The sequence below is a fragment of the Athene noctua genome, chromosome 1 (genome assembly GCF_965140245.1).
Source record: "Athene noctua chromosome 1, bAthNoc1.hap1.1, whole genome shotgun sequence".
Taxonomy (NCBI): Eukaryota; Metazoa; Chordata; class Aves; order Strigiformes; family Strigidae; genus Athene; species Athene noctua.
Window position 1 is genome coordinate 83,021,191 of NC_134037.1, and position 23,475 is coordinate 83,044,665.

Below are 23,475 nucleotides of genomic sequence, written 5' to 3' on the forward strand. Positions count from 1 at the left end.
TGCGCGCGGGGCGGCCCCGGCCCCGTTCCCCCCCCGCCCCCCTCCCGTGACTGCCCGCCCGCCGCGGCGTGTGTCAGCCACCATGGAGCGGCCGCCGCCAGCCGCCGCCGGCCCCCGGGCGGCACCGGCTGCGCCAGCGCCACCACCACCGGCACCCAGGGGAGGCGGCCGCAGTGGCGAGCCCGCCGGCAGCGCCCGGCGCCGCTGGGCGCAGTGACAGCGCCCCCCCGGCCCCGCCGGCCCCCGCCTCCCGCCGCCGCCGCCGCCTGCGATGCTCAGTGAGTGGCGGGCGGGTAGGGAGCGGGGGCTGGCGCGGGGCTGCAGCCCGGGGGCCGGGGCGGGAGGGAGCGGAGGGGGGGGGCGGTGCCGGCCGGCCGGCCGGCAGGAGCGGGCCCCGGGCGCCCCGCCGGGCCGCCTCGTGGTGGAGGCCCGCAGGCCCGGCCCGGCCCGGCCCGGCAGGCGGCTCCCGGGAGGCCGGCGGCCCTGGGGGGGGTGTCTCGGGCACGGGCGCGGCCCTCGGGGCGCCCCGGGTGAGGACAGGGCAGGGCGCCGTCCCTGCACCCCGGAGGTCTCGGGGTGGGCTTTTCTTATTAGAGGCTTTTTTTTTTCTCCCCCAAAAAGTGTGTGGGTTTAATTAGCGGCTTCTTATCGCACCATTTCTCTTCCTTTTTCTTGTTTTACTTTTTTTTTTTTTTTCCTTTTTAAATCCTGACAGGCGAAGACTTTCACTTTCGCGTTCCTTTATCGAGCGCCCCTCAGCTTCCCGGGCGGCAGCAGCCCGGGACGCGGCCGGGAGGGGCGGGCGGCCCCGCGGGGCTCCCGCCGCTGGCCCCGGTGCCTCTCCACCAGGGCCTAAACACGAGCGGGGCTGGGTCGGGCAGCCCGGCTGCGGGGAGGAAGGGCCGGGCGGGGTGGCGGGGGCTGCCGCTGTGCCCTGCCGGTGTCCTACGGGCCGGGGCGAAGCGCGTCCTGCCCGGGTAGCGCGGAGGGGATCGAGCGGATGAATCGCGCTGCTTGGCGCTGCCTTCGGAGCGGGGGGGGCGGGAAGAAACCCCAGCGTTGCGGAACTGGCGAAGCTTCGTCCGTGGACGGTGAGCCAAATCTAGGTCCAACGCAAGTGGATGCAGGCTCTGCTAAAATCACAGCTGTTTCTTCTCTGTCTCTTCGCGCGAACGCGGCTGCTCGGGCAAAAGCCGCCTCCGTAGTTCCTGCTGCCTGCAGCACTTTTCCTATTTTGCACCACCACCACCCTGCCGCGTCTCCATGTCGACTTGTCATGTTTACTTGCCTTTTTTCCGAATTGCAGCCGCTGTGTCTCTGAAGTTCCTCAGCTCAAGGTTCAGTGTTATATTCATATCGGTTTATCCTAATCTTGTTTATTCTAAAGTCTGTAAATTTTAGATTGACTTTATGTCACAAAATTAAAAATGAGGTGATTTGGTATTGTTGGTAAGGCTCCAAATTTCACCTGTAGTGATAAGAGATAAAAAAAGGTGCTTCTCTACATGCAGCTGAGGCCTGAGACAGTTCTTAGTAGAGAATATTCAGAATGTTCTTTTGTGCATTGTTTTATTGGTTTGTTGGAAGGGGTTTTTTTCAGGATTACTTGTCCTTGGTGGTGCTCTCTAAGGTCTTTCCTTGGCCTGTTGGAAGAGACTGCTCTCCCAGCATCAGGACAGGAATGCAGTGTTTCCAATGCTCATGTTCAAGCTCTTTTTCATATGTCTGTACTGGTAATATTTCAAGGCCGTGGAATCTGCCTAAACCTGTACCTGAGATGGAGCATAGGCAGGAAATTAATTTCCTTGGCCCAGTGCTTAGTACACAGCTAATTTCCCGCTTTTTTAGGAAAGGGGAACTGGTGGTGTGTTTTGTATGATTGGCCTCTCGTCTGAGTTTCTTCAGTGGTTTTTGGTTCCTCAAAAAAATTTAACCTAATACTCTTTTTTTGTGCGTGCTCCAGTTTGTGACACTGCAGAAGATGCTGCGTTGTAGCTGTGCAGACTCCTGATGTGCTCTTTCTTCTCTTTCCTTATGTATTTTGCTTATCAGTGAAAATAGTTAATGGTGTTAGTGTTTATCGTTCTCCATGGCTGTTTGAGAAGAATGAGGCAGCTGGGACTTCTGAAAAATTGTATCAAGTTTTCTGGAGGCATGGACAGGGATCGCTGTATGCTTTCATTTTTTTTCATATTTTGGAGATTATCTTCAGTGATGAGAGATAGAGTCTTAAAATTGATCAGAGGTTAAAATGGCAGGCTTGTCTTTTTTTTTTGCCTTTAAATTCTGCATCATTGACCTGTTGTAAACTGGCTCAGCTTGAATCCAGTTAAAGGCATTTTGGCAGACCATTCATATGTTTATTTTGTGATATACTCTTAATTTTGACGGTGTGATAAAGAATATTTGTAGGAATGTTGGTTTTGCTCTTCTTGCACTTTTCATGGATGCTTTCTCTGCTTCTGTGACATTGCTCTTTGTAATGCTGAGGGTAAAGTATAAAGGCAAAGTGAACAGAGAAACAAAGACCTGAAATGAAGGTGGGGGTTATGGTGTGTCTGATGCCAGCGGGTGTTTGTTGGTGAAGATGTGTTTCCTGCAAGGTAGTTCCTGTTCTGTCACCTGGGAGTAGGAAAAGAGATCTCCTTAAGATACTGTTTGTAACACACACTACTGTGACTGCTGGGAGGAGTAGACAAGGTGTGCGAAGAGAACAAGTAGCTGTACAGATTGCATAAAGCAGCTGCAAACATCACCTTGGTAGCCTTGGTGAAGAAACCGGGACTTCACTGTTATCCCCAAAGCTCTGAAAAAGCTCAGATTTGAATCATCTGCCAGCGACTCGTCTTTCCCAGGCCTTTCTGTCTTGGTGCTGAAATGTCCAATCCTGATGTTAGACCCAGACTACTGGGGTTTTTGCGTATCGTTTAAAATTTAACATTTTCTCTGTTGGTCATCTGCTCATTCAGCAACTTGAAAAGGCTGATCTCAGTGCTCCTCTTGTTTGTCCCTGTCATTTCAGGGCGTCCTCTGGAGTTTTGCATCCTTCACATGCCAGTTCTCGGTTTCTCTAATCCATTGCAAGTTTATGAGGAATCATCTGAACATGAATGCTGTGCAAAAATAAGGGGTTTTCTGACAAAATGTAACCTAGAGCAAATTGATCCTGTAACTGAAGCAAAAAAAGTACAGGCAAGGATATTTCTAGATGCTCTCTCTTTGCAACTGAACCACAGACCTGAGGCTGATTTGCACAGTTCTGACTGGCTAAACCACTTCAGAAACATTTAGTTGAATCTGTTCCATGCCGTTTTGGGAGTGAGTTTCTTTTGCATTACAAGCCAAATACAACATTCTTGATGCAAACTCTCTGAAACAGTTTCTAGACCTGAAATAAGCGTCTATGAGAGTATCTCAAATATAATTAAGTTGCTCCCCAGACCTAAACTGTTTGGCAGACTGCATGCAAAGGCATTAGTGTGGACCTAGGCAAGTCACTTGTACATGCTGCTGGTTAAAGTGCAGAATGGTAACATAATACACCACAAAGCTTAGTTAAGGGTGTTTTTTTAGGAGGGTGCCAAGATGCTGGTCCATCACAGTGTCCACCGTTTTTTATGGTCTTCATTAGAATTCTGTCTTTCCTACAACTTTGTGCTGCAGAAAAAGTGTTATATTTGAGACTTACACTATTTTAGATATAATTTCTTTAATTGCAAGGAAGATGAAAAGGAAGTTTGCTTTTGGAGTGAAAAAAGTTGCGGTTGAAACTCATGATTTTAATGGGTCTATCTGGAAATGCTTTGAAAACTCCACACCTGTTGATGCCCCTTCCCCACCCTCAACAGTTATTTCACCTGTGAGAACAAATGGAAATATTTTTAAGGTTTTTGCCAAGGTGTGTGGGTTTGCAATTCCACCCATCTGTTTAAAGTAACTTTCGCTGAAACATTGCATCCCGCTCTGCTTGGAACTTGACAGAGGGCTTATTGTTCCAACAATGGGAAAAGCACTGAAGTGTGCATGGGTATTAGAAAAGGCTCACTATCATATTTTTACAGCTGTCATTTTGTTAGAAATACAGTTCTTACAATGGAGGGAATTACAAGGACATCCTTGTCCATGTCTCTGAGAAGCTGCGTTTCATCGGATTTTAACTACTCAAACCACAAAGCATGTGCACTTGTAAAACACATGCAGGTCACTGATAGTGGGGCTGTAAGGTGCGCAACTATCTTGAGGTCGGCTTTACCGATTATTCTGGTAGAATAAAACTGTTGCTTAGTTCTGCTTTATTTAAAGCCTTTCAGGTTATCTAAACTTCTGTGTAAAATCGATGGCTATTGCAGAGGATTGGTGGCAGTTAGGGACTACTCAGATAGCAAGGGAGCTATTGCATTCATCTTACTGAAGTTCTTTTATTACAAGCCAGAGGCTAAAAGCTAGCATCAGGCTCCTTTTGGTTTTGAGATACTACTAAGTGGTGTTTGTGAGGATGGCTTTCGAAATTTATATAAAGGAAACTTCAAAGGATTTTTTTAAAACTTCTGTAGGAGGCAAGTCTAGATAGATGGGAGCAGGCGAAAAAGGCAGAAAGCTCTTCTTTTGTTTATAATTTCCCTGTTTTTTTCCTGGGGACTTACCTGACTGAAGTCTGGCTCTAAGTTCAGGCGATGAGCTATTGCTTCTTGGGCTCCCCAAACAGGTAAAATAGGTGTGCTATTTAAAGCATTATGATTCTGAAATTTCCTTCCTATATATTATTTTTTCTTTCCCTTGACTCTTCTGGTATCGTTTGGTTGGTCAAGCAGAGGAATGAGAAAATGACTGAAGAATATCCGAACTGCTACTGTAAAAAAGCAAGGAGAAGAAATATACCCTTTCTGTGAGTTAATTTTTAACAGAATCCAAGACATCAGCTCACCACTTCAGTTTTAGTCCAGAATCCTCAAAAGTATTTTGGATTCCTTGGTGAAATTAGTAGAATTAGACAGCAAAATACCTTCATGGATCTGATTCAAAGTATCTAGTTACACCTTAGCACATGCCTAAAGATTTTCTTTCATACTTCAGCAATGAAAATACTGAGCCATTTGTTCTCTGTCAGGCTTCATGTATACCTACACAGTAAGTGCCCCATCATGTCTTTCTTTCCTTTTGAGGTCATGAAACGCGTACGCACAGAACAGATTCAGATGGCAGTGTCCTGCTACCTCAAGCGCCGTCAGTATGTGGACTCAGAAGGTCCCCTAAAACAAGGGCTGAGGCTGTGTCAGACTGCTGAAGAGATGGCAGCTAATCTCACAGGTAATACCATCATATTTTCCGTGCATGTTTCTTGGCAGAGTTGTGATGAGTGTGAGTATCTATAATGGTAACTACGTGAATTTGTCTGCACATATGGACAGCTCTCCTTTTGAACTAAAGAAATTTCCCAGTGCAAAGTTGGCGCCAGTTAGGAACTTCTGAAGAATGTAAATGTGGATGAAAGTGTAACAGGGTGAAATTCATGGTCAGTGAATCAGCGGGCTGAAATACCAGGTCATGGTAGTGAAAAATGCATGTGTTGTATCCCAAAGAACATGAAGTCTGGTGAGCAGTGGTGCTTTGGGATGCATGTGAGAAGAACCTAGATGAAGAATTAAGCAGAAGCAGGAAAATCAGCTGTACCTTTGTACTCCAGAAGAGCTATATCATGTAAAATGGAAGCGATAAAGGCTGTTTCCTTGGCCTAGTCAGCTTTCTAGTTGTGAAGGCTCAGCTCTGTCACTTGAGGAAAAACCCACCCCTTCAGTGGATGAGACCCTTTATTTCTTTGCATGCCCCTTCTCTTCCTTCTTAAAGGCTTCTGAATCCTGCTACACTATTTGCTTTTCAAATCCTGTCTGTGATAGTCTTCATTGTAATTATTATTTTTGTTATAACAAACTGAGCTACTGCTTGAGCACATATAAATATTGATACAGATGCAAGACACATGAAGGTTATAAAGATTAAATTTACTTGTAAAAGTAGTAGAAAATATTGGGCTGATCTCTGGGTAAAGATGCAAGGAGGAAATGTTTTCTGAAACTGATTAGATTGTGACAGTATCCCAGGCTAAGAGTGGGTGGAGACCTTAGTTACTTGTGATACGACTCGATTTGACAAAACATTAGTTGCTGTATAACTCTGTGCTTGTAGCTACATAAGGCTGGATGCCAAAAGAGCTCTTTCCACCTCTAAGGGTATTTTGCCATAGTCAAAATCCAAAGATGAGTGACTTGTGGGTAAATGTCCTGAAGGAAATTGGGTAATATTTCTTTATTAGAAGTGACTTACATTTTCTTAGTACTTTTCATTTCCTTGCTGTTTTCAGATTAACTATGAGAAGTTTTTTGCAACTCCCTGAAATAATACTGGGGGAGATAGGGACCAACAAAGTATAATGCTGAAATGTTTTTTGATAGGAGATTTTATGGGAGAGGTCATAGCAGGTCAATGTTGAAATGGGATTAGAACTTGGGACAGGAGGACACAAGAGATGAATTGGATTGCAGGACCTTGCATTTACATATAGCATCATGCAGAAGAAGTGGTTTCAGTAAAGAGTGTGAATGAGTGTGTGATTGGGTTTTGTCTTTTTACTGATCTCCCACCAAGTGTTATTACTAAATTTCTTCTTATTAGTCTGTATCCTCTTGCCAGTGCAAGGGTTTTGTGGCTGGTGATTCAGAACTTAGTCATCAGTGTTCATTAGGACTGAAAATGGTCTGCTCTCATGTATTCAGCTGCTTACTACTTGTCAAACATGCTCATAGTAAGCTGTCAGTGAGTATGCTGCAGTTCCATGAATGACTGTCGAAAAGAAAAACCCAGTTTGTACTTACTCTGACAATAGAGGCTGAAAATATTTCCTGCTGCAGTCAGTTTTGCAAACTGAATAAAAACTGACTAGATTCTGAAGCCTGCATTGTTTTTTTGGGGGGAAAGCTATCAAGTTTTTTTTTTAAGATGTTTTTACTTGTTCCTTAACAAAACTCACCTTGCTTTTTCTATTTGTCTCTTTTCTTTTGTTTGACTTTTAAATTAAGCAGCCTGTAAACGGGAGAGTTGCTTGCTTCTGTCTTCAGTTCTGTGATTTCTTCTTTCACACTGAAAAGTGTCCTCTGTTTTTGATTTTAGTTTTGTTTCTCAGTTTTACCTCAGCATTTCTTTTTGTCTTTTTCCAGTTCAGCCCTTCTCCATTGCTTCATGTACTTGCTATATCTGTACAGCTGTTTTCACAGAATCAGAGCAGGCCAGGTTGGAAGGGACCTTGAAAGCTTGGACCAGATGATCTTTCATGGGAAAGGGAACCCAGATGAAATTACCTAGCACCCTGTCTGATCGCATCTGCAGTAGAGTACAGCACAGAGCTTCCTTGTGACTATCCTGTATTTCTGTAGAAAACTAGAATAATATTTGAGAACAGAATGAATGACTAAGGAACAGGTGTTTTGCCAATTATCAGGCCTAGCATAAAGGACACAGCCAGCATAAAGATGAACCAATAACCAAATTGTATTTGATACAAAAGGGTCAGTACATGGGTGAGCACCGGGGGTACAAACAAGTCAGATTATACATAATCGACATCAATCCCACTGACCCCAACAATGACACCGCACAACCAACAATGGGTGGAATAAATGGTGAAATGCAGTCTCCCATAGAAGGAACCAGAGACAATTGAGTCAGCAAGCCAAATACATAAGACCAAGGAAGCCACATACTGAATCTCTACACAGCCCATGTTTACAAAAGCCAGACCTGACTGGAGCCCAGTCCCAGGGAGGCGGGAGGTCCTTCCCCAACAGGGAACTCTGCAAAGTGCATCCACCTCACAGACAGACACTGCCCCTGCCTGCAAGTGGTCCCAGCTTTTACCCCTCAGCGGGACACCTGACCCTTGGTTACTTAATGCAGACACCCGGGGCTCATTTACCCCATGGCTCTCCCTGCCAGGCTGCTGCACCCTGGAGGGAAGCCTGAAGGCAAACTCACCCCCCCTTGGTGAAGGGATGTGGGAATCACCCATATGTCAACCTTAATTTGGGGCTTGGGGTTGAAACCCCAGCATTTCAACAGGTTCCTCTAATATTGCCCATAGTATACTTTTGGTACATAGGACTATCTGAAATAATGTAAAATTATATGTTATCATGCTGACGTAAAAAAGGAATCAGTTGCTGTTAAACAGCGTTTACAGTAGCCCCACGTTTGTTAGCTGGAAGCGATGCTGCCAACACTCAAGACCAGGAGGGTACTGTCCATATCCCAGAGTTCCTGAGTTAGGAGCAAGTCCCTTTGAATTTGCTGTCAGGTCGCATAGTTAGCTGCAATTACTGGAAGTGAAGTCAAAGAGCAGATGTTTCCAGCAGATGTTCTTATGACCACTGGGGAAGGTGGAAAAGAAACTATGGTAGATTATTAATGTATGAGAAGGATATGGCCAGTGTTTTGTTTACATCAGGAAGAAAATAAGCCTGAAAATTTACTCTTGTTTTGGACTCAGTTGAGCTCTTGATCCCTTTTGCAGTTCTGGTTGGTGTAAAGTTTTGGGAAGGAAAAAAATTAGAATTTGAACTTGTTATAACTGTCTGGTATGAAGGGTTCATTACCATTTGCTAGATGGGAGCAAGCTCTAGCACCATTACTGAAAGAGTAGGGCATAATGATTTTCCAGTCAGACTGTTCCAGAGTAGGTAGCCAGAGATGAAGCTGCCCTCTCTGAAACATGAAGTACATCTTAATTTTGGAATTAAGTTGCTTATGTAGACAAAGTTGAAAAGGTGGCATGGAGGGAGCAGTTCATAAAGCCAAGGACAGTAAGTTGTACTTGCATGGCACAAGCAAGGTGTCAAGTCATTCCCATTGCTGCTGAAATGAGGCCACCAGAACTCTGTGAAGAGTTGACCTTTGTATGTAACCCTGTGACACAGCATAAAATGCAGGCCCTCATATTTCTGTTTTTCTTTGCTTTTACAATGAATAGTACGGGTGGCATTGAAAACTGTCACTAAGCATTTTTAAGTTACTACGTGTATGTGCATGCAGTTTACTTTTTATCATGCTGAATATTGATTATATTAAATTTTAAGTCCAAATAGCAGAGTTTTTTTACTTTAGCCATTAAGTAATACCAGTATGGGAGCCTGGAGTTCTTAACCAGCTTTGAGGTTCAGAAGCAGCCAGGCTGTAGAAAGCGCAACCTTTCAACAGGTTATATTTGTTTATTTCTAAACTGATTTGAGAGAAGATAGGGTATTGGTGCTGGAATCTGTATGTTTTTTCCCATGAGGGGATGATAAGCACAGGCCAGCTCTCAGTTTCCAAAGGTGAATTCAGCTTGCCCTGAAGGGTTGGTAAACTGACCTCCTGTATTTCCATAAGCCCCAGGAAGATAGACCAGAGAGACGGGGGGGCAAAGAATAGCGACAGGCTGCCTGTACACCATGTGTTGATCTCTTCCTAATTAGAAGCATTGAGAAGAGCTGGAGGCTGGCCTATCTCTCTTTAACATGTGAACATTTGATGATGTTGTTTATAGACTTCCAGGGCTGTCAGAGTTTTGCCTCTGTGCATGAGCCAAATACTGGAATAAAAAGCGATCAGTCAGGAGTAGGAAGGCAAAGAGAGAGGCTGGAAAGCGGTGGGGGGTGGGGGAGACTGAAAGAAATTAAAGGATTTGAAAGTGAGAGTAATGAGAATAGGTTTTGTGGAGGGGAAAACTTAGGAATCTAAAAAAAAGTAGGAAAGGAAAACAGTGAAACTCTTGCACTTTCATGCTCTTAGAAGAGCAGGTGAATAAGCATATTGGTTATAATTCTGTAAGCTGTCTTTCTAATCACTGGTATTTGTATATGTTTGGGGCATGTTGGTGGTTGTCTGTAAACTTGCACAAAGTCCCCTGTTGGATTCTGAGAGGTTAACAGAAGCGCACAGGTTTGGTGCCAGAGAAGAAGCCAGTCCTCTTTCTAAATAGTTCAGAACCACTTTTACCAGAGTTGATACTGGTTCTGAAAAATCAGTTTAACACTGTCTCAGGAAACTATTACAACTGGGTTTGTGATCAGATACCAGCTGCCCTTTAACCTAAAACCCTCAACGAGGAGGACACATTTTGATAAAAAACTACAAAGCGTTTACTTAGAGATTCGATGTGATTTCACCACCACCTCTGGGAGACTAGTAAATGATAATGATTGTCATTTGTTGTAAGTTAATGATGGGGACAAGGAATTAGAGACTCTGAGGTATTGTCACTGCAGACCTTCTCTCCATGATGGTTGGTGGGTCCTGCTGAAAAAAAACCCTTTGTTTTGGAGAAAGTTTTTAGATTGCACTCAGAAAAGACGAGCACAGCAAAGTAGTAAAACTACTGAGTGTCTTGTAAAACTGTTAAGGAATCTGTGACAGTGTTACTCTAAAATTCTTGGGAACTTAGGGTTGTATTTGAAAACTTAAAAATTTATTCTGGGGTGAGCAGGTGAGTTGCTGAGACTCTTAGGGCTGGGGTATACTCTCTCATTCATGGTCTGTCTAGGTTGTTAATCCTGTGTTTACATGCTTCAGCCTATGTCATCCCTGGATGGTTTAAAAGATGAAATGTCATCTTGGTGGCTGCATTACCTTGCATTTTATGAGAAAATTTGTTTCCAAATACACATGCAAAATTCCTTAAATCCCTATCTAATTTTTACTTACTTTATTCCACAGTCCAATCTGAATCTGGTTGTGCCAACGTTGTGTCTGCAGCTCCCTGTCTGGCGGAGCCACAGCAATATGAAGTACAATTTGGACGGTTACGGAATTTTCTCACAGGTAAGTATTGGGAAGCAAAGAAGAGGAAAGTAACTTTTTTTGTTGTTGTTTCAATGAGTAAAGGACAATATAATAAAATTTCAAATCATGTCTCTAACCATCTTTATTTCTAGTTTTGAGATTTCAGTTACTATAATCAGATGCATTTAGTTTTTCTTTTTTGTTGTTTGAGTGTCAAGTATCTTTGGCTTTTGTAGATAGCTGTCTATTTGCTCTTGTTCACGCATTTGGCCTTTGTAGATCTTACAGACAACAATATACATATACAGGACAAGAAGGAAGATAAGTGTTTTATATGAAAGGCAGGTAATTTAGAAATGAGTGTAGTTATTTGCTGTCTCCTAGTTTAGTTTTTTTTAATTTTATTCATAATTGGCTTGTTTTTATGATGGTCTAGATTTTTAAGAGATAATTTGTTCCCTTAAATTTATCTGTACTGGCTTTGAGACTGGAGGTATATGACAGTGTAAAAAACCCTCTCTCATTCTGTAGTGTGATGCAGAAGACAATCACTATTTTTCTTTTTTGGTATATTTTTTAGTAATTAAAGAAAAAGGTACTCCTGGGAATGTCCTTATTTCTTCTGTGAGTCCCAAATGTGGGAAGAAGAAAGCAGGTAGGAATTTTAGAGAATAGTACCAAGGAAGGTGAGCTTGCCACTCCTCTTGCCTTTAGGCACATCTACATTTGTACAGTGTAGGGATTTGATCCCAGTGTGCATAACACTAAAATTAATATTCCTGATAGTTGTTGAAGGGAGAGGGAAGGAGGAAGGCAGAGACAGAAAATACTGATGTCTTAGCCTTGCCACCTAGAGCAGTTCAACACCATTGCACTTTAGTATTGGAGGTAAATCCATATGGTTTAATAGATTTTTGAGAAGTATGACTGCTCTGTTCTGTGTCTTAAATACCATGTGAAGAAGTGCTAGGCATGGTTTTGGTGTTCAGGTTGACTTTTTTCATCTTTTTTTTGTCCCTTTTGTTCAGTTTTGATTTCTTACGCATGTGAACTGCTTCTGTTTCTGCAAGAGAGAAACTTGCCAGCCAGCCGCAAGGCACAGCAGGACACTTCCCGTTTCTGTGATGCCTGCCCCCAGGGGCACTGAGGACTGGGCAAGGGACTAGGAACACTAAATAATTTAGGAATTACTCTAGAGGTGTCCAGTTCAACCAGCTGCTCAAAGCAGGGCAAGATCAGAGTTTGATCAGGTTGCTCAGGGCCTTGTCCAGCCAGGTTTTGAAAATCAGAAAGTACGGAGATTGCTCTGCACTTCTGGGCCCCAGCTGCAGGTCTGAGCAATTTGGTGAAAATTTCTCTTGCAACAGTTTGCCTGTTGTCCTTTCACTGGGCACCTCTGAGAAGAGGCTGGCCCCTTTTCCTACATAATATTCCACTGGTTATTGAAGCCATACCCTTATTCTTTTTCAGGCTAGACTGACCCAGCTCCCATAACCTCTCTTCATGTGTTCTTGGGGAATGTTTTCTTTGGTCCTGTTTCTGCCAACATCCCATCTCTTTCATTTCCCCTCCACTGCAACGTGAGGTCTTTCCCCTTGCATTTCTGGACTAGAGAACGTGCAGGGAAGAGAGCATCTACTGGCTGCTTAGAGCTTTTACTACATACAGACCACTAGTTTCACTGGCTTTGGCTGTGTTTTAGTGGGACAGAAAGGGGAATGATGCTTAAGTATGCAAATACGTATGTATACACTGCGCAGTATAAACACTCTGTAGTTACTCATATAGAAATGGGAGAGAGGCACAGTATGGACCAGAGAAAGTCTGGAAGAGTGTTCCTACAGGAGAGGAAAAATAAGCTAATGGAAAGGGGAAAAAAAGAATATGCATTGCTGAGTGGCAGGAGGGAAGAACATGTCGAAAAGAAACAGTGCTGCTTGAAGACAAGCAATGCTGTTTTGAGGATTAGCAATTCCTGGTTTGTTCCAATAATTTGGACCATTTAGGTCCTCCAGTAGTTTGTTTTTGTGGCCTTGTACGTTGCTGTGGTGTCCTGCAGCAGGGCTCCACTCCTTACAATTCCCTGCAGCCATCTGAGCATGGGGAAGCAGCCCCAAAAAACTGGTGAAGGAGGGGTGGAGCTGTTGCACAGATTAGTCTCTACAAGGTACAGTACAGCCTAATCAGGAGTTTGTTACACTGTGTACTAGGAATTACTGCTGGGATTTGCCTTGGCAGAGTGAGGAGGAGAGAGAGAGAGAGAAAGCCTGCACATGAGCAGGCACAGAAATAAAACAAGAGCACAGCATATTGCAGTACATTTTGGAAACTAGCTTCCTTTCTGCTGGAGACATCAGTTCCATCCAGAGCATCACATGCAAGCTTTATTGAAGCTGAAAGGGGGGTGGGAAAGCCACCAAAGTTCAGGCCTGCACAAGCTAGGTAAATAATTTTGACTTAAACACATTAAAATTTACTCATATTTAATATAGTACTTAAAGTCCATTTATTGCAATAGACAGAGGGCACCATTTTTCTTAAGTAAATGGGAAAAATTCAGCTGTCGTTTTATAAGGTGGTATTCTAATAGCTAGCCCACACCTAAAACCAGTTTTGAAATACCTGCATTTTGTTCTGACAGGGTACCTCACCAACTTAAAAATCTCTATTCTGATCTGTAATAGGTACTGTGTATCCTCTTGAGGTGACAGAAGAGGTTCACCTAGATGTGCTAACAAAAGTCTCCTCTTGCTTGCTCTCTGATGCCACTGTCAAAGCTTTTTGCAGTAATTATCCTTGCTCTGTTTTATTCCCCGTAGGAAGTGGATTGAGAAATCATTCAAAGTTTGTTGCTGTTTTTTATATAGATTCAGATTCTCAGCACAGCCATGAAGTGATGCCTCTTCTGTATCCCCTCTTCGTCTACCTCCATCTGAACATGGTCCAGAATGGCCTAAAAAGCACAGTGGACAGTTTTTACAGCCGCTTCCATGGCATGTTCTTGCAGAATGCCAGCCAGAAGGATATCATTGAGCAGTTGCAGACTACCATGACTATTCAAGATATCCTGTCCAACTTGAAGCTCCGGGCTTTTCTGGACAACAAGTATGTCATCCGCCTTCAAGAGGAGAGCTACAACTACCTTCTTCGCTACCTCCAAAGTGACAACAACAACGCCCTGTGCAAAGTCCTGACCTTGCACATTCATCTAGATGTGCAGCCCGCCAAGAGGACTGACTACCAGCTCTACGCCGGTGGGAGCTCCTCACGCAATGAGAGCAACGGCCTGGAACCCAGCGATGTGCCGGCTTCCATTCTGCAGAACGAGGCGGCGCTGGATTTACTGCAGGATAGCATTAAACGTGTCAAGGATGGGCCCCCTTCCTTAACGACCATCTGTTTCTATGCCTTCTATAACACAGAGCAGTTGCTGAACACTGCAGAGATTTCACCAAATAGCAAGCTGCTTGCTGCTGGGTTCGATAATTCATGTGTGAAGCTGTGGAGCCTGCGTTCCAGAAAGTTAAAATCTGAGTCCCACCTCGTTGATGTGTCCCGCATCCGTCTGGCTTGTGACATCCTGGATGAGGAGGTCTGGATACCTCTCTCCCCCGCACCACCCCACCCCACCCCCCACCCCCCTCCCCCGCCCTCTTCCCTTTCTGCTGAGGTATTTTGGGCATGCATTGTGGAGTAACTACTAATGTCTTAGAGGTCTGTGAGGCTCTTCTGCGACCTGTCTGCTTTGACATGCAAGTTTTATAACCCTGCTCTTGTCCTTGATCTTTCCTGTAGCGGCTGTAAATGCTGCACTGAGGTGCAATGAGTTTGTGCTGGGGTCATTGTTTGTTAGTCTGAAATGCTGATCACCCTCCTCCAGCTGTCCTTGAACAGACTGGAATACATAGGCAGCCCAGTAAGAACAGGTAACTAGAGAAGGCTCCCTTCCCTGAGGAGCATGGAGCCTTCCTATGGATGGGAAGATGAAACAGGGAGAATCTGGCAGTAAAAACACTGTGGTGAGTGAAAACTAGAAGGAAAGCCTCTCAGAACAACCAGTCAGAAGGATGGAGAGAAGGGGAAAGATGCAGGAAGAGAAAAAGACAAAGTAAGGAAGGAGCCAAAGGAGGCTGGTCTGAGGCCTCAGGAAGAAGGAGGGATGCCTAAGTGCAAAACTCTATTTCAGGAATCACCTTAACCTGAGGTGAAGTGTTAGCATGGAAAAATTATGCAAAATGTCTCTGTTAAGGAATCTGCAGTGTAGAAACTTCAGAGGCTTCCCCCTCTGGAGTTCTGGAGACAAGAACAGGGATGTGTGTGCCTTCGAATGCCAGGCCAGATAGCATCTTCTGGTTTACTCTTTTTTGCCTTCTAGTCACACCCTTCCTCTAGATACAGCTGCCCACGTAGCATCTTATATCTGGTTAGAGATCAGAATTTGTGACTCTTCCTTTGTTTAATTGCTCCCCTCTAGAAGGAGGAAAAAAAAAAAAGCCTCATTTGTTCTTGTGTTGAGTGTTTAACAGGAGAAACATCCTTTTTTCCCAATGTTTTTTCTTCTTATAAAAAATACCTAGTGGCAGGGTTCTGTTTATTTTGGAAGAGTGCAGAGAGCTTGCTGTATGCAGAGATCTATGGTTAGGGATTACTTTGTTAGGCAGCCTGAGAACTAGAGGCAGGCATCCAGGTGAGGTAGCACAGCAGCATGCTCACTGCCTCCCAGGTTAACCCCTTCGGCAGAGTGAGCAGATAAGCGGGTCAGACTAGCCTAAGATGGAGCTATGCACTTGTTTTCTTTATAAGCTGCAGGAGTTCATAGGACACATGACTGTGTATTGCCTGTCATGGAAACCAAATATCAATAACCTGCAACAGAGGAGAATTTCTCTGGTAAGTCAGCAGGTCACCTCCTTTGGCTCCAGACTATAGAAAAGTGAGATATTGCCAGGTTATCAGGAGTGTGTATTAGGTTTTTTTGGCACGTAGGCGCATACTTACAGATCGTGTGTGTATTATGAAACAGCCATGGAACCTTGAGTACAAGTGGCTCTTGCTGGCTGTTTAATATTTTAGTGTATTCTGCAGTATTTGTGCACAGGTCTAAAACTAAAAACTGGTCAAAGACCAGCACAGATCAAAGTCATCATTGCCCTGAATAACTTCCACCACTGACAAAACAAATGGCGACCTGATCAAGAGTTCAAAGTTAAGGGAGGATACCAGCCTGAACACACTGCTGGTTACCGCACACTGCTGGTGTCCCAAATGCAAATGAAAACCTATTGACTCCAAAGAAATAAATTCCAGTATCTGGGAGCCATAATTTAAAATACACAGGCACCTGTGGGGTCGCAAGTGGGAACACACCAGCACCCACTTGGGTGGCATGGGCATGGAAGCCACAGATAGTAAGACAGACCAAACAAGCCACCCTGACTGGGCTGCAGGCATCAGTAATGTGAACAGGGGCTGTGTTTCAGACTGTCACTGTAGTCTGATCAGCAACAATTCACAGGGATAAATCTGATGAAAACTTTGATGAAGAACAAAAATTCTGAATGTGTTTTGACATTACTTCAGTGAAACTTGGCTGGGTTTTGTAACGTTTCTAAATTTTGTTTAGTTGATTTCTGTATTGTGTAATTAGCTTTGGATACTGTATTTAAATAGTAGTGCCTGAAATAATTAATCTGCAGCTTGCTTTATGAGCTTGCTTTATGATTTGCTGCAAGGATATAGGTCCTTCTGTTTATGAAGATACAGAAGTCTAAAACCATGCTAGTTTCAGTGAATCTTGTTCAGGGTGGCACTAAAACTACACTAATGGGTTTATTAACTCTTCTTGTATGCGTGTGTGTATATATATATGTGTGTGTATATATATATATATATATATATAAATGAGGTTGAGACTTGGCAAAAGCTTTAGGAATTACTTTTTTCCTAGTCCATGTAAAGCCTTTGTGTTGCTATGGTCAAAATTGTCTGCGGGGTGTAGTTGTGAATTGTGATCACTATGATGCCCCAGTGCACTTCAGTGTTGTCTTGCTTCTTGGAAATAGGAGGAGATTCCTATTTTGGGATAAAGTAATTCTGTTTTCTTTATACTAGCATCTCACGAATGCCACTTTAGTCTCTCTTACCTAAGGTCCAGTATAAAAATGCAGTTTTGCAGCTGTGCAAATGGATTGTTTGCACAGCTGCAATTGTTGCAAATTGTTTGTCTCTTCACAATTTTGCCATGCTCATCAGTGGTACTACATAAATCAACAACAGAAAATAATACTCTCTGTTCTAAGCCATGAGAGTGGCAGCCTTTAAATTCTGTGAAGACTAAGACTTGACCCCATTCAGCTCTGCTTTTAAGGGGCGGTGTTCCTTCAAGTGGTAATGAGCAGGGATGATGCTGACCTTGGTGGATGGCAGACGGGAGGGAATTCTGAGAGGAGCAGTAAGAAATGTCCTGCAAAGAGAGCCATGGTATCTACTCCCTCATCTTTCCCTGCTAGGAGATCCCTGCCGTAGGCAGGTAAGAGATCTTCCCTTTTGACATCCTAAGAGCACTGCAGGATGAGAGAAACGATGACACCCAGGGAAACCTGTTACTAGTTACGGGGGGGGGGGGGGGGTGAGATGCATTTTTATTTTATTGAGGTTGTTGTTGCTTTTTGAGGCTTACTCATTCCCTTGAAGCTTGTGCTGGGTGGAAGATCAAGATAATTTTTGTCAGCTGGATAATGTTTGCTGCGCACAAGGTTAAATGTATCAGCAGTAAGTTTTTCTGGGTCCAAATGACTGGCATGCAAAATCGATTACTGATGTAAGTAATAGCTGAGGAGTTGGGCAGCCTATCCATAGGTGTATCATTTGGAAGGTGTCCTGTGTAACAAAACATGGCAACATTTTTCTTCTTCTAAGTTTCTCAGAAATGTAATTTGGGGGAGTCTTGTACTTGCTTAGGAAGATTTCGTATTCACTATTGAAGACCAAATTAAATTTTCTTTTGAGCTCATTTTGGTAGTGTTGGTAGGTTTGTCAGTTCTGTTCTGTTACTTAAAATCTGGTTTGATAGTTCTTCTTTACAAAATTGATAGTTCAAATAATAGAAGGTAGCTTTAAGTGTGTGTAGGTTACTGATTAAAATAGGCTTATATAACTTAGTTTCTTGTCCATTCCAAGGAAATACAAATAATTCATGCTAACCTGCAGCAGCAATCCCTTCAGAAGGAGCTAATAATGCTAAAAAAAAATTCCACACAACAAAAGCAGCTCAAAAAAAATCCATATTTTCATTTATACACACTGGTCATCATGAAAGCCAATGACACTGTAGAATGCAAGTATTAGGAAGCATTTCTTTCCAGAAGGGGTTGTTAGGCATTGGAATGGGCTGCCCAGGGAGGTGGTGGAGTCCCCATCCCTGGATCCCTGGAGGTGTTTAAGAGTCGGATTGACGTAGTGCTTTGGGATCTGGTGTAGTTGGGAACTGTCAGTGCTAGGTTAATGGTTGGACTGGATGATCTTCAAGGTCCTTTCCAACCTTGATGATTCTGTGATTCTGTAACGGATATCTGCATAGTGTCCAGGTATGCTCTATACAGGCAACATATTCAGTGTGTGAAATTGGAATCCTGAAAAAATACTATGAAGAGGGGTTCCCTGCCTCCCTGCTGACTTTTAACACAGGTTGCAACCTTTCTGTAGCTGCTGCAAATGCTCATCTATGTGGTAGAGCTGTGGGGTGCAAGGAAGAATGTGCTTGATCTAACAAAGACGTGAACCTTGGTTCTGCAAGGCAGTAATTTAATGGCTGTGCTTCCAGCTGCTTTGTTAATCTGGTCAGCAGACTAACTTGGATAGGGAAGAAATGGAAAAATTTAGTGACTCGGAAGCATTTTAGGTATACCGTTTTCATTGAGCTATAACAGCAGTGTGCAGTTGTTATGCTGAGTGGGTGTCAAACAGAAGTCAAAGATAAGATTTGCTACCTGTGACCGTATATAAGTGTGGTTTTGAATGCTGCAGAAGGCATTGTCAAATAAGCTGCAACTGTAATACAAGAAAAGAAGGTAAGAGCTTATAAGAGAGAAAGGGTATGTGCTTGCAGACAGCCCAAGTAGCCCTGTATGAATTGGAAGGCATAAAATTAAGTGCTTGGACTTACAGAATTTACAGAAACTATGGTACAATATGGGTAACTTAAGTGGGTTTCCACTGGTAACTTGTCAGGAATCTTATGGTCATAATTAAGTAGTATAAAATGCTGCAGGTATCAGCTTCTCTCCTTTAATGTGATAACATAGCCTAGAGATGCTGTGGATTCCAGCAAGCAATGCTCTATCTGGGGTAGAAACAGCAATTTGAATAAGAATGGGGCTTTGCATGCTAGAGCCTGCAATTTCTCTCTGCCTCACCTCTGTAGTAGAGATGAAGTTGGCTCCCAGCCACATCATAAAACTCCCATGGGCACTGACTACTCTGAAGAGAATTAGCATTGCTAAACACAGCTTGCTGCCTACTACTGACACGGAGTTGAGATGGAGAAAGTCAGTGAGCAAGCTAGCTAAGTCAGTATTTGCTCACCTCTGATGTGAGATTTGAAACCACTGGAGGAGAAGGCCTTTCAGAACTGTTGTTAAGTCTGAAGCAAAACTGTCTGTGGGTCCTGAGGTCACAGGGATGGGAGATGCCATGTCAGCCAAGAGAGCTGCTCACCAGTACTGACTTATGCTGGTCATCAGCAGTCCAGCAGCCCTGGGGAATTGGGTTTCCTCTCAGGGCAGGAAGTGCTCCTTCGGCAGGAAACAGGCCAGTTTGCGGTGATAAAAGTTAAAGGGGCTGCTCACAAACAAAAGGGCGTTGTGTTGAATTTGGTGTGCAGAGATTGTTGGTGGATGAGTGTTACCGGTTCACTACTGAGGAAAAGTGTCTGCCTGACAGTCCTGAGGAAGGGTGGTCTTGAGCTACTACATAGGTGCACCCCAAGCCATGGTTATCTTGCAGCACTCTGCCAGTGAGACCCCAGCTTGTCAGGCAAGGGCATTCTCTTGAGTTGAGATTTGTTAATACTTGTGCCGTCTATAGCCTTTGAGTGTTGAGAGGTGATACTTGACTAGCCTTTCAGAGACTCTTACCCTCCATTAGGAGATTCCTTTAGCACAGCTCACTGAACAGTCTTTAAATGTGAAAGCCTTTACTTGTTGCCTATCTGCCCTGCTACTTGAGTTGGAGAATTACAGGTTAAAAAGGTTTCCAGTGCCATCCTTTTTGTGATTATTCATCATCTTCTACCCCAAAATAGATCCTTTGACCTAAATAAGCTGCATACATTTGCTATTCTTGAAGGCTGTTCTTGAAGGGTGAGGAAATGAAAGCATCCTGATGGAGCTCACATGGAGAAATAGATATTAATGGCCTTTCTGGGTTTCTGTTCATGTGTGGGGCTGAGAAAGAATGCCTGGCAGACAGCTTGTCAAATATGCTCTGTCTTTCCATCTCCTGCCTTTTGTTTAAAACATCTGTGTTTCTCTACTGTGAGATTCATTTCCAATAATGACCACACCAAAAGATCAGATGCCAAGATCTGTTTCAACATCTTAGTCAAAAGTTTAGTAGAGTGGATAGGGAATAAGCATATGTTTTAGCAAGTGGAAAATGTCATAAAATATTTTTTCTTTGCGCCTATTTGCTTACAGTCCCAGGTTAAAGTGCCTTCCAAAATGAAGATAAAACCTTTATATAAAGTCTTATCTCTCCATCTCTTTCATCATTAACTTAGATGTAGCAAATGTGCTAGCAACATTTGTGTCTGAGTTGCACAAAATGTGCCGTGTTAAAATAACTTCTTCTGTATTAGCGCCCACCTGTTTTCATCACAGTGGTTCCTGTATTTGTTGAACAGATAAACATGCTTTCCTTTTTTGTTTCTTTTTCTCCTCCCCAACCAGGAGGAAGAGGACGACAGTGCAGGCACAGAAATGAAGATCCTGAGAGGACACTGTGGACCTGTGTATAGCACGAGGTTCCTTTCAGACAGTTCAGGACTCTTATCTTGTTCTGAGGACATGTCCATCAGATACTGGGACCTCGGAAGTTTTACAAACACTGTGTTGTACCAAGGACATGCCTATCCTGTCTGGGATTTGGATATTAGCCCCTGCAGCCTGTACTTTGCCAGCGGTTCCCATGATCGCACTGCAAGGCTCTGGTCATTTGATCGGACGTACCCAATGCGAATATACGCAGGGCATTTGGCGGACGTAGACTGTGTCAAATTCCACCCCAATTCCAACTACTTAGCAACGGGCTCCACAGACAAAACTGTGCGATTGTGGAGCACTCAGCAAGGCAATTCGGTGCGTCTTTTCACCGGGCACCGTGGTCCGGTGCTAGCGCTTGCATTTTCTCCCAATGGTAAGTACCTGGCATCAGCAGGTGAAGACCAGCGGCTAAAGCTGTGGGACTTGGCATCAGGAACTCTTTACAAAGAACTGAGGGGGCACACGGACAACATAACCAGCCTTACTTTTAGCCCCGACAGTAGTTTAATTGCTTCAGCGTCAATGGACAATTCAGTCCGGGTCTGGGACATACGGAACACTTACTGCAATGCCCCTGCAGATGGGTCTTCCAGTGAATTGGTTGGTGTATATACCGGACAAATGAATAATGTACTGAGCGTACAGTTTATGGCCTGTAATCTTCTTCTAGTGACTGGAATTGCACAAGAAAATCAGGAACATTAATTTTTTTCTTAGGGAAGCGGGTGGGTGTGTTGAATGCCAGAGTCCATTGCAAGCTGAGATTACTGACTGTGAAACACTTCTCTTCCTCTGCCCCCTTTAAAAGGCATGCTCAGAGTGATGCAAATACTTTAAAATGTCTTGCCCGCAAAAAGATCTGTGCTGTTGAACAGAATGAAGAAAAAAAGAGGAGTGATGAAAATACGTATACATTCTGATTTTGTACTTGTAGGGATGGGGAAAGGGGGAGTAAATCCAGTAGCTTGGGGAAACCAAAAGCCTGGTCCAGACAAGTGAAACTGCCAACCAGATAAGCTGCTGACCTGCACTTAAATATCCTTCATTGATTGATGGGCACATCTTACCTACTGTTAACTGAGGCTTGAGTGTGCGGAGAACTACTGGCCCAGTGTTTTTTGTTTTGTTTTGCTTTTGTTTTCCTGGTATTGCAGAGGACCAGCATTTTAAGACCCTTCTATTAAAAGAACATCATGTGTTTTCTACAGTGATAGTGGTCTTGAATATTACAGCTCCCTTGTAGCACTTCTGGAATATTTTGGACTAGCTAAGTAGAAAATATCATCTTTCTTTTTAGTAAGGGGATAGAAATCTGACCTCAGTCGGGGCCCATCTCTGCATTGTCATTTGGGTTTGGTTCCTTGTACTAGCTGTGATATTTGTATTTATGTTCCATTAATTAGGAATCTTTCTGAATCTGGTTGCACTGTGTTTTGAGGGTGAGAGGACAGTGGGGGTAGAGCAGTAGCTTTAAGCGTAATAAATGGCTTGCCTTGTCTGGAGGGAGGGCGCAACAGAACCGAAGCAGCTAAGTTTGGACTCCTGATGGAAACGGGGCATGTCAGTCCACCACTGTACCCCACAGAAATATTTCCGTAAATGGAAGTTGGCAGTCTAGGGAAGGGGGGACAGAGAGAGACAGACACACAAAGTGATATGGGAAAGAATAGTATTACTAAATTATTGTGCGTACACAGAGGCAGCTCTGCCAGTGTTGGATTTTTCTCAAAATGTTGCAATATCCGTTTCATGAACACTTTGTGAGATAAATCATCAGCATTTACAACAAGGATCCACGGAAAAAGCACGTTCTAGTTTGTCATTTGGAGAGATTAAATATTTCTGCTTTCTGGAAAGAGTTATTTTGTATTTTGTTTTCTATTAAAAGCATTTAGTTTAAAAAAATAAAAATAAAAATGGCTTCGTCCCTTTCTGGGAAACTTGCTCCGACTTGCATGGGAAGGAGAGGGCAGGAGCATGCTTCTCCTACACTGCTTGAGCCAGAGCCTGCTTGGCACTTGGAGGCTGAATCTGGTGGTCCCGCTCACGTGGTGCATGCTGTTTTGATATCCCCCTGCTTGCTTTCCACAGAGCTGGCTTGGCAGGTCATGGAGTATGGTATTGACACAGCTTTGTAGGTCAGTTGAAATGCATGTGGGCAATCTGGAGGTTGACGCTGTGCATCAGAAGGCCTCATTCTGTAGCACTGCATGACCTTTACTTTGTTTGATGTTCTAAAATGCCTCTTTTGAGTAAAGACACAATCCTAATGTCTTTTAGACAGGTTGTCAGTATTAAATGATAATTCCTTTCAGTTTCCCTCAGACCTTTCGGACTTCTCAACAGAGAATTCTCTTGAGAACATCCAAACAGTCCAAGAGTTTAGATGATAGCTCATAATTGCCTTTTTCTTTTTTTGTCTGCTTAGGTTGGTAAATGACCAAAACCTTATATCAGAAAAGTGTTTGACCTTTCTGAGATTAGTAACAGTGTGTGCTGTGGCTCAACTCTGTGAGTACCAGAAACCTCTCTGTACGCTTGGGGTTCAATGGTGCTGCTAATCTTCTGATGGCTGGATATCAAAAGTGTGAAGCAGCTCAACAATCCCAGACCAAGATTAGGAATTTTG

General features: G+C 43.6%; 1 protein-coding gene across 3 annotated transcripts; it reads left to right on the top strand.

Moving 5' to 3' along the window:
• The first annotated feature begins 144 nt into the window (after positions 1–144).
• Positions 145–22,746, top strand: TAF5L (TATA-box binding protein associated factor 5 like). Of its 3 annotated transcripts, XM_074896726.1 has the most exons (5): positions 145–278; positions 5,163–5,307; positions 10,741–10,845; positions 13,674–14,398; positions 20,754–22,746. In XM_074896726.1, the coding sequence occupies exons 2-5, from the start codon at positions 5,166–5,168 to the stop codon at positions 21,549–21,551; spliced, it is 1,770 nt and encodes a 589-aa protein (XP_074752827.1). In that variant the 5' UTR covers positions 145–278; positions 5,163–5,165; the 3' UTR covers positions 21,552–22,746. The 3 variants fall into 3 exon arrangements, with proteins under 3 accessions (XP_074752827.1, XP_074752825.1, XP_074752826.1); XM_074896724.1 differs by lacking the exon at positions 145–278 and having other exon boundaries at positions 3,841–5,307; XM_074896725.1 differs by lacking the exon at positions 145–278 and having other exon boundaries at positions 3,841–5,307; positions 20,757–22,746.
• Positions 22,747–23,475: the final 729 nt, after the last annotated feature.